This window comes from Leuresthes tenuis, unplaced genomic scaffold, assembly GCF_036924035.1.
Source record: "Leuresthes tenuis unplaced genomic scaffold, fLeuTen1.0.hap1 SCAF_2, whole genome shotgun sequence".
In the NCBI taxonomy this organism is placed as follows: Eukaryota; Metazoa; Chordata; class Actinopteri; order Atheriniformes; family Atherinopsidae; genus Leuresthes; species Leuresthes tenuis.
This window is the reverse complement of record NW_027325356.1, coordinates 16,880,365-16,897,557: the sequence shown is the minus strand read 5'-3', so window position 1 is coordinate 16,897,557 and position 17,193 is coordinate 16,880,365. Positions and strand designations below refer to the sequence as shown.

Here is a 17,193-nt window from a genome sequence, read left to right as displayed (position 1 = left end):
GTATTGATGTCATGTGAAATTCTGTCAGTGATGTCGGGAAACTGTTGAAAAATCTTCTTTTTGTGTGTCTTCTGTGATCATTTTCTGGTTTAGCTAGCTGATGAAGCCAAAAAGAAAAAAACAAACAAGCATAAAAACAAGCATGTGTTAGTGCTGCTTTCAATACCACAAAAAAAATCCAAGATTTGAAAACTAGAATAATCCAGGAATCATAGGTTTAGAGTTTAGCAGCTAACGTGTTATACTCCCTCAGGGATTTCGTGTAAGTTTAAAGAGGTACATGTAGAAGCAGTGGACCATCAGCTAGAAAAGATCGCCGTGTTGAATCACTGAATCTGCCTTAACCTTGATGGTTAGCCATAAATGAAAACACACCTAGTCTGGACTGATAAATGGACAGGATTTTTCAGAGATGCATGCCATCCCAATAAATCCTCCCTGACCTTAAAGTCAATTTAAGCTCTATAGACATTTGATAACTTGAACTAAAAGTGTGTCATATATGGCCTTGTCAAATATTCATTATAATAAACAGTTATTTTTTAACAAACATAACAGAAGTCAGTTGGTTGTCGACTATATATTTCCATTTTTCACTTGAATGACATATCCATTTGCCATAAGTAACTAACTAATTTAGTTAGCACTATCTGACAGATGTCAGTTGATAGCACAACATAGAATTCTAATCCACTTAGTTTTGGCAACCGGTTTGTTACTAAATAACAAATAAGACTAGCTGATGGGATTTTATAGTGTTTTTTCTGAATTAATTTTAATGTAAATGTAGTGATTATCTACCTATTCACTTGAATCCATTTTATGTCTCAGCTTCTCATGATTTTTTTATTTTATTTCTCACTGGGGGTACACAGCTCCTTAATTTTTTCCATTTTGCTTCAAAGTCCTGGCATATCAGCACTATTACTGATCTAATTTGTGAAGCAAATTGAAACTCGGTTCTACATTTAATAACTTTTCCCACATTGGATTTTTGTGCTGAGAAAAACGTCACAGGTTATATACAGAGTGCACTCCTGGCAGGTTTGACGTTTTAGCCGCCCAAGGAGGGATCAAGAGCAGTATCCAATGTAACCAATAAACATTTCTCATGTCCGAGTGTGAACAAACTTTACTCAAGCAGCAGCTATTCGCTACTGTGCCGAGAATCCGGTTGATCCAAAGAGAGCAGATAAAGGGCGCTTAGTTCAAATGACTAAGGTGTCTTATTGACTTTACAACATGCTGGGAGGTTGATTACACCACCGTTAGACTTACCATGATTGTTTGTGTGTGAATGACAGGGTATGGCTCCAACAACACAGTCTGATGACGGTGGTATCACAGAACACTTCTCTGCTACCCCACCATGGGCCCACACACACACATACAAATACACGACACAGCAGGGAAGTTGACATTGGTGCTTCAATCGATGCAGCTGACTACCGCTGGCGTCAGTATAAACTGCGTTATGTGACACACTCCCTCGGTGAAGAGCTTCCTATGGCGTTCCAGTCAATATGGGTTAATGGTGTAACGGACTACTCCTCTCTTTCCCCCCTCAATATCTCTCACTCTGTTGATCTCTTCACCCCACCAGTATGCACAAACACACACACACAGCAGCAACTGACTATCCAAGTTGACAAATCTTCCAGTAGGCCTTCCTTCCTTTAATGATTTGCTGTGTTTGCTCTAAGAAGCTGCCCTGCTGGATCCACTTGCTTTGAATAAACTCACCAACCTATTATTTTCAATGAAGGACACGCAGATACTGTTAGGCGCAGGGGGATAACAGGTCGATAGAAGAAGGCAAAAATAAGCTGGGTAGAAACATGCAGCAAATGTCAACAGAAATCTTAATCACTGATGATATATATATATTTTCTTTTTGGAAATAAGGGAAGTAATTCCTCTATCTATGCTTAATGAATTATTTGTCTCAGTTGGATTCCTTAGATATGAATGAAGAGATTTTACATTTATGTCTGCGTGCAATAGTGCTAAACTTTATGACTACCTACTATATATCAAAGCAGTTTTCACAACCATATTATGTACACACCAAGCCCATTTATTTCAGTCAACTCAATCATTTCCACTTCAAACGATGAATATCTTAAATGTATATGACACCAGTTTCAAAAGCATATATTCAATCAATTTCCTTAAGAAGCTAATCAAAAGGAAATCCAAACAAATTAATTTTCCTTATGAATAAATTAGACTTGTTTACCATTTAACTTTGATTTCAGTAGATTGAATCTGCATACCCTTGTCAAATCTAGGATATAATTTATCTGACCTTATGAATGCAGTTTCATTTAGATCTGATGCTAACTATATCCATAACCCAAGTACAGTACCTCAGAAGTTACTGTAGTAGCTGATCATGAGGGATGATTGAATTATCAGGACAAATAAGAGTACGAAGGAAAAAGTTTAGGAATTACTTGCACTACATTGAAGCTTCTGCTAAAACTAACAATTTGATGGAAATGCAGCTTAGACTGAAGCATGCTGTTAGGAAAATTAGAAATTAATTTGGTTCTTCGTTTCAGACAATAATTTGAATATCAAAGAGCAATTTATACAGCAAACAATTCCATGTTTGTCCTTCATTTATCTCATTGGTCAAATATGTTTCCATTTAAACAATCAACACATTTAGAATGACTAAATTCTATGTTTTTATTTTAAAGTTTTTTTCTTTTTCTTTGGTGCCAATCTCTCCCTGCACTTTCACCACAGGAAGTCCTGTAAATAAATCATCAATATATTTTGAATTTATCAATTGTGTCTTCAATGACTGATCAAACCCATACTTTCACTTTGAGCTTTACAAAGACGAATACTCCTGCCCACAAGATTGGACAAACACAAAGAGCAAAAAAAAAAAAGGAAAATACAAGCATAACTCATGCTGTGTTAAATGCCAGGGAACACAGAGAGATGGCTTTAAGAGAGATTTAAAAACAGATAGGGAAGAGGCCTCCCTGATATGAATCTGTAAACCATTCCACAGTTTTGTGGTCACTACCAAGAAAGCCAGATCCCCCCTGAGCTTCAGCCTTGTCCCCGGAATGACCAAGAGAAAATTATCAGCTGATCTCAGAAAGCGTGACAGAATACATGGCTGAAATAAGTCACAGAAGTAGGATGGAGCGAGACCATAAAGATATTTATATGCCAATAAAATAACTTTGAAATCAATTCTTAAACGCACTGTGAGCCAATGGAGGGAGGCCAGATTGGGAGTGACATGTTCGCAGCAGCGTTCTGGATGAGCTGAAGACAATAGAGGGAAACCTTTCAAGTCGTGCCTTGATAAAATGGACTTTAATTTGGCTATTTTTCTCAACTGAAAGAAGCTGTTTTCTATGTAGAGCTGGTCTGTTTGTCAAATTAGAGATCGCAATTCATTTTCACCTCCACATTGATCACAGTGAATTTCACATGGTGTCAAAGAGCCAAAGGTTAAACTGGGGTAATAACCTCAGTTTTCTTGTCATAAAATCTCAGGAAGTTTAACACCTTCCATGCTTTGATGTCAGTGAAACATTTTAACAGTGGTTGGACCAAATTAGAATCATTCTGTTTGAGGTGAATGTAAATTTGACAGTCATCTGCGTAACAGTGGAACGAAATTCCCTAATCTCTTAGAATGGTAGCCAAGGGAGCAAGTACAGTGAAAAGAGGAGGGGTCCAAGAATAGACCCTTGAGGCACGCTACAGGGGAGAGACACTGTAGAAGACATAAAACTAACACAAAAAGACTAACACAAAAACTTCTCTTAGCCAGGTAGGACCTAAAGCAGCCTAAAGCAGTCCAAGTAGCTCAGGAGGAGGAAGAGGAAGAGCAGTCGCCCACCAATCGGAAGGTCGGTGGTTCGACTCTGGCTTCCCCAGGCTCCATGTCGAAGCGTCCTTGGGCAAGACACTGAACCCCACATTGCCTCCCAGTGTATCACTGGGGTATGAATGTGTGTATGAATGATTAGATTAGAAAAAAAAAGCACGTAGTTAAGAATCTTAAGACGTGCTGTATGAATGTGTGTGAGTGGGGTGAATGTGGCATGTAGTGAAGTGCTTTGAGTGGTCAGTTAGACTAGAAAAGCGCTATACAAGTACAAGTCCATCTACCATTTACCAAGACTGTACCAGTTGGCAAGACATATTAAAGTGTTAGGTTTGGGACACCTGGTTTTCAAAGGAGCCACCATGTCCAAAGTTAGTACACTGGTAGAGTGGAACCATGTGGTCAACTCCTCAGTTCCAATATGGAGGACGAGGTTAAACACAGGACAGAGTTGAGCAGGAGCGCGTGCCTTATCCAGACAGGGAAAACAAATGTCAAATAGAACAGACATGTGGTCAGAGAACACAGCATCAGAAATGTCCAAATTAACCATAGAAAAGACCAGGTCAAATGTGTACCCATGTTCATGCGTAGAAGATGTTCAAACATCTTTAGCCAGCAGCTTATCAGGACAACATGCATGGATATCAAAATTCTCAACAATTAAGATCCAATCTTATTTAGGCATAATTTCAGCCAAGAGATCCGAAAAGTCATTTAAGAATCCCTCGTCATATTTAGATGGTCGGTAGATCACTGCGCATGGGACTGGCTGAGAGCGACCTAATTCGAGTAGGATCAGTTCAAAGCTGGACGAAGTGGTTGATGCCGAGAACTGCTTACAATTAAAAATGTTCTTAAAAAGAATCGCTATTACTCTTCCTAGACCAGACGTCCAGAGGGGAGGGTATTAAAATATGTATAGTCACTCTGTAACAGATCAGAGAAAGCACTGCATGGACTCACCAACGCTCAGCCAAGTTTCAGTCACACAGATCCAGTCCATGAATGGTGAGGAAATCGTTCAGAATTAAAGTCTTGTTTGCTCGCGATCTAGCATTGACCAGTGTGGGAATCGGAGCTGGAGTATTAATCGTCCATGGGGCCCTGGCCCCTGGCCACAGGTTACGGACATGGAGATGACATTGACTAAGAAACTTCGAGTGACCATCGAATCCAGTCACAGGTCCCAGACAGGTGTCAATTGACTCCAACGAGCGCCAGGGGACATAGAGGCGATCAAACAATGAAGAGTGAGTCAGTGATAAGGGACCTTTGAGAGAGCAGACGGGCTTTCAGCTTGTGTGGCCAGGCGCCGCGTTTGCCACCAGACAGGTGGAGCTGCAGCACGGAGCAGGTGAGCAGGGACCCCAGACAGAAACCGGGGACACATTGTTTTTTTGCTCTTGGTGCTCAGATCTTCTTAGATTATCTACGGAGTGTTTTGTTTTGCATACACAACCAGAGAGTTAAAGTTGTCCATGACAATCAGCAACAATAATTTAATTACAATTTGAATATTAGCAGGTTAGTAACTAATGACTCAACCGGATAGTGAATCAACCAGGTGATACAAATAATGCCTTGATTTTTGAGATTTTCAAAAAAAAAAAAGTTTTTTGATATGTCAAAAAGAGCAGGAAGATTTTTCTTCTCCTCACAAACGAAATTTCGCAACATGTGAACTTCACTGTTGTGTTCATGCTGCAGTCTCCTTGCAGGTATTATACATTTATTAGAGAAAACCTCTGCCTTTATTTCCAGTCAGTAATGATGCGAGTAAGAATATGGCATCACTTTGCAGACATACTGGTCTGTAAATACACAAAGATACACCTATCCCCTCCTACATTTGTTGGTACTATGCATATTCGGTATTGTTTAGTGTCAACCACACTAAATAGCAGCAAACCTTTTTTGTTTGAAACCGTTGGTCAGCTGACGCTCTTCTATGTGGATGTTTTCATGTTCTGCCTGTGCCTGCAGGTGCTCTGGCCTCCTTCCAAAGTCCAAAAATATGCATGTTAATTTTTTGTGTTATCTCCGTGATGGACTGGCAAATCTGTTCAAGGTGTACCCTGCCTCGCACCCAAGTTTATTTTTGCAAAAGGCCCCAGCCCCTTCTAGCTCGGGCTATGGCAGATGGATGGGAATTATTTAGTATTATTTGATTAAAAAACTAAAGCCAAAAACTGGGTCATATTTAGTCCCTTGTTGAGCCATTCCCAAATGGCTCTTTTATTGAGATCTTTCAGAGAAAGGGTGATTGTCATGCTGGCTACCCCCATTGATAAGTTTGTGAATTCTTACTCAAAATCTGGTGTCAGAAACCCAAACTGGCAATGGCCAACTGACAAACTATGTGCTTTAAAACAGTAGCCCACAAAACAGTGTCTAACATCACGGTGGCTACACACATCTTAAGAGAATAAATAATACGTCAATTTGTCAATTTAACTTTTAATATTGTCTTGTCTGTCATGATGACTTTGATATCACAATGTTTGAAAATCAGTCCACTTCTAACTTTTGTTAACAACATCAGATGACATCCAACTTTGAGAAATAAAAGAATCGCAAAAAAAAGCTATCTGGGGGAAAATAAATCTGCCTTGTGTTGTAGATCATGTGTAAAGATGCATAATCCCAGAGCAGGAGGCTGTGATCTTTTTGCATCTTGTCCAATGGTTGGTGGCTATGGAGCTCTTGCCACAGTTTGTGCAAAGCCTTGGTTCAAGTCAGCAAGATTTGGAAGCTCCTAGAAGTGTTCCTAATGGATTCTACACCAGTCAACACAACACAGAGGGAGAGAGGGGGGATAGAGAAGCGGTGCAAATGCCAACACCAAAGGGAATGAACTTTCTGCGATTTTACACACAAGGGCGAACATGTTGTAATGAAGTGTAAAAATGATACCCCATGACATAAACATGCTGTGTATCAAAAGGGAAAAAAGAAAAAAAAGAATTCCTGATTAACACATGACTGAACATCTACACAAACACACACAGGAGCTTCCTCTCACATATCCTCTCGCATTTTTTTCCTCTTTTTTTTGACAGAAGTCTATCAGCAGGAGAGCAGGCTATACAACTACCCTACGGGCTTATAAAGGTACAGTTGGCTTCTTCTTCTGTAACTGAATAACAGTGTGGTTGTGTGTGTACAGAGAAATTAGTGGATGTTGGGGTAAAAAAAACTGAAGTTGTGATGAAGGGGTTATTTTTCTCTCTCTCTTGTTCTCAGTCACACAAACACACACACACACAATTCCACTGCCCTAGTGTAGGCTGTCTATAATTACAGTATCTGCTATGTATAATTAATAGACCTCGTTAATTAAATCTATTCTGTTATGTACTGCACAAAATGTCAGATTAGAATTGTTGAAATATAGTTTGTCTTCAAAGTAATTAATTTTCATGATCGTTTACTAACCTCAAAGATCACTTACCCATCAATATACATTTGTTAACTAAATAGAATAAGTTGTTTTTTTCTTAACTTGGAACAAGGTTGATATGCATCAGCCTTTTTGAAATTATATGAAATTGTGCATCTCTGAGCAGTTCTGAGTCAGTTGTAAGCACCACAGCTGCACCGCTGCACTGCATTCCAACATGCGAACAACAACAAATAGTTTTATAGTTTAATAGTCTTCATTGTGAACAAGAAAGTAAAATCACTGGAGTTTCATCTTACAGGTAGAAGCACTTAACAAACGCTCAAGGGAAGTGCTGGTAGAGTTTCTTGTTGCCAAGCAACAGTTGAAAACTCATGTGAGGAGAAGTAGCAGTTCACGAAAATTTATAATTTATAACTTTCAGCATTTGGCATCAAGGGTGCTAAACAGTTGTAAAGCTCCCAGCTCCTTCAGGAATGTGTGCAAAGGCCTTTTCTCCATTCAAACCACATTGACAGTGTGGAAAGAGGATTCCTAGTGGACATACAACCTAGGGCTTTAATCCATTTTGTTTCAAACAAATCTATAGCTGTGGCCGCAGGTGTTACTGCTGATGAAGCAGCTGTGAGAGTATATACAAATTTCAAATTAATGCATGACTTTTTTTTTCTTTCTGCAGCGGCAACAGATGGAGACAGTGGAGATGGTGGTGATGGGAGAATTGCTTGTGACAAACAACAACTTCAGGACACCCAAATACCATCACTGAATCTGCAGGTAAAGTGTTTGAAATTATGTTTTTTTTCTTTTTTTAACAATCTCTGTCCTCTTGAATAATGTAGTGGTCAATAGAGGAAATTTATATTCTCGCTCTCCTCTGATTATGTACTCTTTTATTATAATCTAAGTCATCCCTCCCCAAATCTCTCCGTCATTAAGGTTTGCTTTTACGTCTCTCTCGCTCTCTTTCTCTCTCCCTCTGTCTGTCTCTTTTTCTTCCTCAGGGGATATTAATTGATGACTATCTTGGAGAGTTGGTTTTCAAACAGGTTTCCTGCCAGCAAGGCTTCACTTTATCAGCACTTATAGCTTTATATAACACCACCAATCCCCCCCTTTCTCTTTTTTTTTCTCACTCCTCTGGCGACAGGGGTCTTATCATTTAGATATGTGTGCAGACTTATAATTCAGTTTGGTTTCCTGTAATAAAAGTCTCGACAAGAGAAAAGATTTGTTACAAAGACTGGTGATGTTACCAGACGGACACACAGACGGGGTGATCCTAAGGACACAAAAAAGACGAAGCCAAATTGATTCTTTGTTGGTGGGAATCAGTCAAATTTGTTAAAAGCAAAAGAAAAGGTGGGGACTGATGAGGAGGACATGGGTAAAAAAGAATATGGTGAAAAAAAACATGTTCCTCATTTGAAGAAAAAAAAACATTTGGCTGATGAGCTCAGGAGAAACTGTACGGTAGTTTTTTTGTTGTTTCCTGTGTTCTCTGTGACTTTCATTCAGTGGGAGAATGTGATTGCAGGGTTGAAGGTGTGTCTTGTGTTTCTGTTATTTCAAAAACACACTTTAAACATGCAATAATTGAGTGAAATCTTAACAGTAACAGTTACGTCATTGCATCAGACAGTACCGATAGCTGCTAAAATGATCATGCTAACAAGCTATCACTTGCCATCACTGCGGCGTGAGAGGAAGAAGAAATACTGCTGCTTAGAGGTCATATTTTTTTTTGTTTTTATACGGTCAATAATTCCAACTTCTGGTCAGTCATGTCCAAGGACAGGTAGACAATATACCAGGCAAGTAACCACTGGAGAGAAAGTGCAGTGGTGAAAGTGAATTAATTACAAATATTAATGTTGAATTCAATTCAACTCAATGATATTCTAATGATCCTCAAAGGAAAATGATATTTCCGCAGTATAAATTATTGTTATAGATAAAGAACACCCAACACAAAAAAGCATTAGAATACAAACATTTATTAACTAACTCAAAAGGCAGATGCAACATAAACGGACAACATAAAACACAAAGCATGGAAGGGTGTGACCATGTTTGTTGAAATAAACTGTTTTCAGAATGCGTTCTATAGTGAACGGAAGAAAAAGCACGAATAAAGGTCTGGAGAAAACAAAAGGACGTGATTTAAGTGTGGAGATTTACTTTAAAGTAACGTGGCCCCACGAAAGAATAAATTGTAATATATTTAGGTTTATAAATAAAAGATCAAATTAACTTATCGAATTCTTACATCAGCCCCAATCATGAAAAGCAGCGTGGAGGTTATGTTGCCTTGAGGCATTTTTCCCCACTGTGGAGCTGTGGTAAAACAGGAGAGGCTCTAACTCAGACTCCTGGGTCATATTAAGGCAAACACACACTTAGTCGAGGTGGTTCTCCCCTGAAAACAGCATGTCTCATGCTGGATTGAGTTGTGCCTTGGTTCTGCCTGTTCCATGTTGGCAGCAGACCTTTTGGACCACACCCCTTTCTTGCAGGATAAGATTGTCCTCTCAGGCCTGTCTCCCAGCTTGAGGGTTGGTGACAAATCTGTCAAGCTGGCTCCTCATGGACAAACTCAACAACTTTGGACCCAGGGCGAACAATGCAAAATAAATGAAATTTTCTTGAGAGTGAGTAGCCTCACTATATTAAAAGAAGTGTAAGTATAAGAAAAAGTGAATGTGGCTGCACTGACAGGGCAGATCATCAGAAAAATAACGGGAATACGCATACTAGAGGTACTGTGATGACGGAGACAGTAAGTCATTTCAAACAAACAAGTTAAAACAAAGAAGATGATTGGTTGAGACAGAGGATGGTTTGAGGCCAGACCAAAGATGGCACGCTGGTGTGGACACCAAGACTGCAAGACATAGGATTTTTACAAAGTCGGTGGGTTTTTCTAACTGAAAGTTGAGATGCTCCATGGTATTCTTAGATCAGATGTTCAAAGCTGAGTGGTTTTACACAGTGGTCCCATACAAAAGTAAATGTTTAAGGACTTTGTTACTTCTTATCTTTACTATCAGGAACTATATAGATGAAAAGGATCACATTTAAATATTTTATATTGTTTTTTCTTTTGAAAAAAAAAAAAGGTTAGAGTTCGGTCAAGCTGGTATTTGTTTGATTTTTAAAGTGGTCTGAAAATAGCAAGTTCATTCAAACTAAGGAGAGAAGAGTTAACACACAAAGATACACAGCACAAAAATGTGCTGTCCTTACTGTGAAGGCAGATAAAGGATGCAAAAGGAGGTCCGAACACCCCCAGTGTGTTTTATGAAATGCCTCAAGGTCCTACTTGATACTGATTGGTCCCTTTCCAACAGATCTTGGAAGACCGTATCCATTATTACATCTATTTGGTGCTCCTTATCTGGCTTGTGTGTCTGGGTTTCCTGTGCTTTGATATCCCTTAGGGAAATTAGAGATGCTCTGTGTTCCTGGAATATCACCTTAATCCTTCCAATTGTAGACCAGGCTCAACAAGCCTACAGATATGTTTTTGTGTGCAATTAAAGATATGTTTATGTAGCTCTTTATTTATCAATATGGTATACCACTACAAAAAAATAAAAAACTGAGAGACAAAGTGGCACACCAGGATTTTTTGCTGCTCTCCACTTCATTCTAACACATTGCTAAAGGCATTCCTTCCCCTGGACACTAGCATAAGGCAACAGCAAGAGCTTGAGGCCTGGATTTCTTTGGCAAGATGCATAAGCGATACATAGCTACACACAACAACCATGCATGGGCCTTTTCTGGCACATAAACTGGTATTCATAGAGAAGGAATTAGTGGTGAGAATGTGTGCTTCACACATATTCTTGAAATTAGGCAGTTTCTATTTCTATAGACAAAATAATGAATTAACTTTTTATTAGCATACAAACAACCATTTGATTTATGGACAAAGACACAGTATGTACTTAGATGTATCAGGACTGATCAAATGACTGATCGGATATGAACAAAAATACAAAATATGTAGAAAAACCACGCCCTAATGCGTGTCCTTGTCTATACACACGTGCTGGCATGCACACAGACTGAGGTCATAAGTATCTAATGCTTGGGACATTGAATGAAAACGAAGGGGAAGCTGAAAAGAAGTCAGCAGCAGGAGGAATTATCAGTTACACACTCATCTCGTACATGCACATACGGGCTTGCAATCCCTGCTGAAGCAACTAACATACTTAAGGGTCCCCACAGATGTGGAAATTGAACAGAGTCATGACTAAACTCCAACAAAAACTTCTTGGAATGCAGTTAAATGGTTGTCAGGTTTGCTTCCAGCAAAAGGACATACAGCCAGGAATACACACATAAACACACACACGCATTCAAAGCAAAGCACAATGTATGGTATACACTAACAAAAGGGGATGAAAGTGAACTACACATGCACACAGTGGGGATTTTGTGTGTATCTGCCCTCTCTTGAGGGTTCTTTGATATTTAAAGTTCATAATTCATAGATGAACTGTTACACAAGCGTAATGAAACGCTCTGTGTGTGTGTATGTGTGTGTGAGCATGTTCGAAAGGTCAGGCTGAGTAGTTATTTGGCATCCACATTGAAGAGTCTTTCGTTTTATGATCATAACAAACACATAACAGAAAAATAAGAACTGATGGAAACACATACCTTCATTGTAGGAAAAAATGTATACAGAACACATCAAGGTACTAATGCAGTACCATCATGTTCAGTAGTCCAAACTGATGAAGAGACAACCACGGCAACACCTCTGAAAGGTTCATGCACTTCCAGAGCTCCGTCATGCACTTTCACCAAAGAAATGTGTCATATGTATGTCAGTGCTCACTCACTTGTCATTCGTCACTTGGCTAAATTGTCAGAACTGTAAAGCGGTGCACCCGATTCCACTCAGACGTTAAACTTATTTAATTTCTCATCAAATCTAAGCAAAGTCAGCTTTGCTGAGACATTTGATTAGACCAAATAGATAACCTGGTTTCAATATCTTCACACCAATAGCAGCTGCTTCAATAATTCCTCATTTTTCAGTAGTTTCTAACAACATCTCCCGTCAAACAGATCAGTTTTACAACCCGACTTCCAAAAAGATGAAACACTGAGTGAATGTTGCTGTCCTTTTTAAGTATCACTAACTTTTTCAGCCTTTTGCCCACATATTCTCTTGATGCAGAATATTGTGTATTATTGTGTATTGAGAACATTTCTCAAATCTTATTCACACAAAATTTTCCAAGCCAAGTCCCTCACAAGTCAACTGTTTCGCGACTATTGCCTTCGGTATCTTGACGAGCATTCACACATCGCATTCCACACAAACACATGTTCTTACCTTCATATACAGCTTTGAAACCCTGGGCACTCACAGCGAAGTCTGTGGTAAACCACAAGGCCAATATGGAGCCACTGCTGACTATAGGGGAGGGCAGCATGAATCCAGACAACCTGCAAAACAGGAGGTAATTTAAGTTCAGAAATACATTTCTATGAAAGACCTAGACTACATCTTCACAAAGACATGAACAGCAGTAATCAGAGACACAAAAATATAAGTTAATCATGGGAAAATTCTAAACTATATAAAGTAAAATCACTGCTTCAACACATTTAGCCAGCCGAGGGGATAGAGCTGGGCAATCTGATCCTGGAAGACTCCATATGCCAGAGCATAGTGGTATTGCTGACATGTCTGACTGGAGTACTGAATTTTGACATATCATAAGTACAAAAAATGCCTGAATGAATAAACCGTGCAAGCAGTGACATATTAAGCATCAAATGGCACCAGTGAAATGCAGAGTTAAGTAGCTCTTTGTGTCCCCTGTTGGAACACAACATAATAAACATATATTTGGGACACAGTTGCTATGAATGAAAGTCATTAACACAGGAGAAAAAATAAGCCTGAGTTCTGTATTCACTTTACACTATTAATTTTTCATTATTTCAAAGGCCTACACTGAGGTGGAAATGGCATAGCACACAAGTAAGGAAAGGATGAAACTGAGAATACAGGAAGGAGAAGGTATTCTTTTCAAAATGGGTTTGGAGCGTGTATCTTAGGCCTATGTGTCTGAGAATGAAATATCAGTTTTTTTTTATGACAACTCATGATCTCAAGAAAAAAGAAATTGAATTAAATTAAAAATGATTTAAACTTGAGGAATAAGGGGAAAACACAAGCAAGAGGAAGTGGGACAAAAGAAGACGAAGGAGGAGTTTTCTCTTGTCACTGTAGCTACAAGGGAATAGATAAGTCAGCACCACCACTAATCCATCTAGATCTGTGGTTATCGAATGTTTTCATTGCAGGTCATATGAAAACAAATGTTTCCAAGGCCAAAGATAAAGAGAAACACTTTATTTTGAATTTCCCAAGAATGTCATTCATAAATAGACCAGGGCCTGGACCTTTGCTGTTGTATTAAGAGTGTACATAGTACATCTAGATCTGTTTCTGGACTCTGCTTCTACACTTTGGCTCATATTTTTGTTGAATAAATAGATGTCTTTCAACCTGTCCTTGATTTGTTCATAAGACATTATTGTTGTCATTAACTTGCGTCCCTCTTCTCTCGACCTCTATCAGTTCAATGCAGATGGCAGCCCTTCCTGTGTCTGGTTCTGTTGGAGGTTTCTTGGAGTTTTTACTTTCCACTGTCGCCGCATACATGCTTGGGATGGGGAGCTGAATTAAAGAGAAGTTTGATGCAATCTGTTAGTTTGAAGACAACTTTTTTTTTAATTAAATATATGTGAATTGAACTCATTTGAATTTGAATTCATTTTACTTGATTGGATTACGATTGCATTTCAATGAATTGGATTAGAATTGGATTGAATAGGACTCTATCTTAAACGTGCCTTGAGATGACATTAGTTGTAATTTGGAGCTGCATAAATAAAACTGAATTTAAATGGATTTAATTCATTCAGAGAGGGTGCTGTTCCCGAGGGTCAAGCTCCAACACGAAATATCTCCTATAACCTCAATATGTGACAAATTAATAAGCACAAGTCTCAGACTGGAAGCTGAGAGGACAATCTGGCTTTTCTCCTGTGCTCTATGCTGCCGCTGTTAACTCTTTGGGGTTTTTTTTAGGAATGCTCTGCCTAAAAACAAAGGCCTAATCAAATTATTATTTGGTTTAGCTCACATTTAGTTTGTTTTTGTTGTTTTTTGTTTTTTCCCCAAGGCTGTCCAGTCAAAAACTCTCAGAGGGAGAAATGCACAAAAGGAAAACAGGAACTTTATGCACGATTTCCCTTTTAAACCAACTCTGATTTACACATGAATCATTGAGTATTGTATGAACAGTAAAGTTGTGCATGCCATGAAATATGGAGCACAGCAGAGAGAGAGACAGGTTGTTGATAAGGATAAACTGTATTACTTATTCTATGCATGATCCATTAGACATTGAAAAACAAAACCAGCTAAAACTGTACACTGTTGATATTCTAGAGACCCTTTTCGTTGTTTTGTGGGAACAGTTTTAACCATTGCATCCATCCCTATGATAAAGCCAAAAATCATGGGCGAAAGAAGAACTAATTGTCATCACAGACAAAGCACTATTCGTTTAAGTCTTAGTCAGAGTGTTTACAAGAAATGTTCAAAGTCAGCAGATGGAGGTGTGTAAAAAAAAAAGCTTTTTGGAATAAAATCCATTGATTTGTCCGGTGCTGAGGTTTATTAGTGGTTATATAAGCAGCAGTATGCATCACGAGCGAGGAACACACAGGAGAGAGAGAAACTATCTATTTAACTTTATTACTAATTTTTTTGCATGTCACATAAAGTTGCATGACAAAAAACACGTTCTCTCATCATTTTAGGGATCCTCCAAAAAATGGAAATGATCACATGTCTCATTAAGAGTGTCTCCAGCAGCTAATGTTATAAAGTGTGGCCTTAAGCTTTTTTTCCCCATTCCCCTATGGCCAATAAGGAGCTTCTATTTGAGGATTTAGATACTGAAGTAAGTCTATGTACGTATGAAATAAATGTACATGCAATTGAATATTTCTACCAAATAAAATCTATGTCAAAGAAATTTAAGATTCACCTAATTTTTGGAAGGGAAATGATTGGGGTCCTTTTAGGAGTAGGACTGAGGAAAGGTGAAAAAACTCACAGTGAATAGGGGAGAAGAGGAGTGCGACAGATGAATTGCCAAAATAGATGGAGGGATGAAGAAGAAGAGAGTATCAGGCAGAAAGACGAGGCAAAGAGCTACATAAAATTTGTCACGATTTAAAAGCAGCAGTTGTCAGAGAATAGAGGCAGAACCTGAGAGCATGGTTGGTTAATTTTCAAAATTCAGCTAAGTGTTATGAACTCGGTGGCGTGTTATCTCTGGTTTATGGACAACCGGATAGGAAAAAGACTATGCCTTTGAGAGCACTGAGCAAAGGAGAGGACAGTAAAACCAGACAATGGTGAAAACTGAATAATTTTAATCCTCTGGCCTCATAGCAAGGACACAAAGGACAGACGAGAAGAGATGAAAGAGGAATACAAAAATCTGCAAGCAGAAAGCGAGATAAAGGCAAGGGAAGAAACAGAAAGATGGTGGTAATACAGAAGCCAATTTGAAGAGAACAGAGAAGATTTCACCTTTTTTGGGATTCTGTATATTTTTTGTGACTGAGCTTTTCCCAAGCTAATTACACCTGTAGAGGGCAGGACATGCAACTCTAAATTTAAAAAAGAGCCCATGAAGCCTGTACTTAATATTAATCATCATCAAAAAAGAATCAGAAATTTGCACTTGTGAGTCACTTTTCCACCTGCAGAAGATTTTCACACAAACTTGATCTGAATGTGAAGTCACAGAAACAAAAGTAATTATTTATCATTTACTCGTACTTATTTATTTTTTATGCTTGCATGAATTTTCTGTTACAACTTCAACTCAGCGTTTACAGCTTCTGAAATCAGCTGCTGCTGCGCACACTTTGTGTTTTCTACAACTACTCACGTTGTATTTTACAAGCTCATTCACACATAATCACCTTCATGAGTGTTGACTCTCACTGCTAAATCATAGGTTGCACTGGATAAAAGTTGTTGGTGTTGCCATCATAAAAGAAGGATCGCTGGATTAATATACACATATACAGAGTAAAAATGCACACGCTTTGGCTCATCTGTGATACTGAGCCAGAAGAGTAGAAACATAATCTTCATCTTTATTTCAAAGCTCATTTCTCCACAGAATGTGCACACAATATGACAACGTGTGGATTTAAGAGCACATACATTAAACAAAATATATGGTACTTTTATTCACAACCACATTTTATTTAATTTTTTTTCTATGAAATGATGGTCATGGTCAAACATGTTTGGAGAACAAATTTAAAAACGACATTTGATCAAAGTGCATTGCAGTCAAATCAAATTTACAACTTAGACTCTTACCTACTATGACTAAAAACAAACAAAAAGCTTTTCCCCCGATCATTGTATGAAATGAAAAATCTATAGATTCAAATATAAAACTAAATGAACACAAGCCAGAGTCAAAAAGATCAATTAACAGTAAAGGAGAAATGAGGAGAAATGTACGAAACAGAGTTTCAGCCTCTGAACCACATGGGGACAGTCCACCATGTCATCAGTCAATGAGGGAAGCACCACATGATACAGATAACGTTAAATCAGGCCGTCAATCTAATCTGTGAAGGTGAACAAGTAGCAAACTGGGACAAAACGCAACTTTGAAAATTAATCACATTTTCTGTATTATCTCCAGCCTTTGAATGGTAAAAGAATAGAAAGTAAATGTGTTATTAAATCACCAAATGCAGCACTGGCCTTGGTGGGAAGTGTGCTCTCTCAGCACTCTTTATTCGGTTATATTTTAATGTACCAATGATAAAAGAAAGACACTAA

At 38.5% G+C, this 17,193-nt stretch overlaps 1 protein-coding gene across 1 annotated transcript in view; it reads right to left on the bottom strand.

The window, feature by feature from the left end:
• LOC140302486 (CUB and sushi domain-containing protein 1-like) overlaps positions 1-17,193 on the bottom strand; it is a 275,604-nt gene that overhangs the window by 234,373 nt on the left and 24,038 nt on the right. Inside the window, exon 2 of the mRNA XM_072381305.1 lies at positions 12,625-12,737. Within this exon, the coding sequence (XP_072237406.1) occupies positions 12,625-12,737 (113 nt within the window). The remainder of the gene's footprint in view (positions 1-12,624; positions 12,738-17,193) is intronic.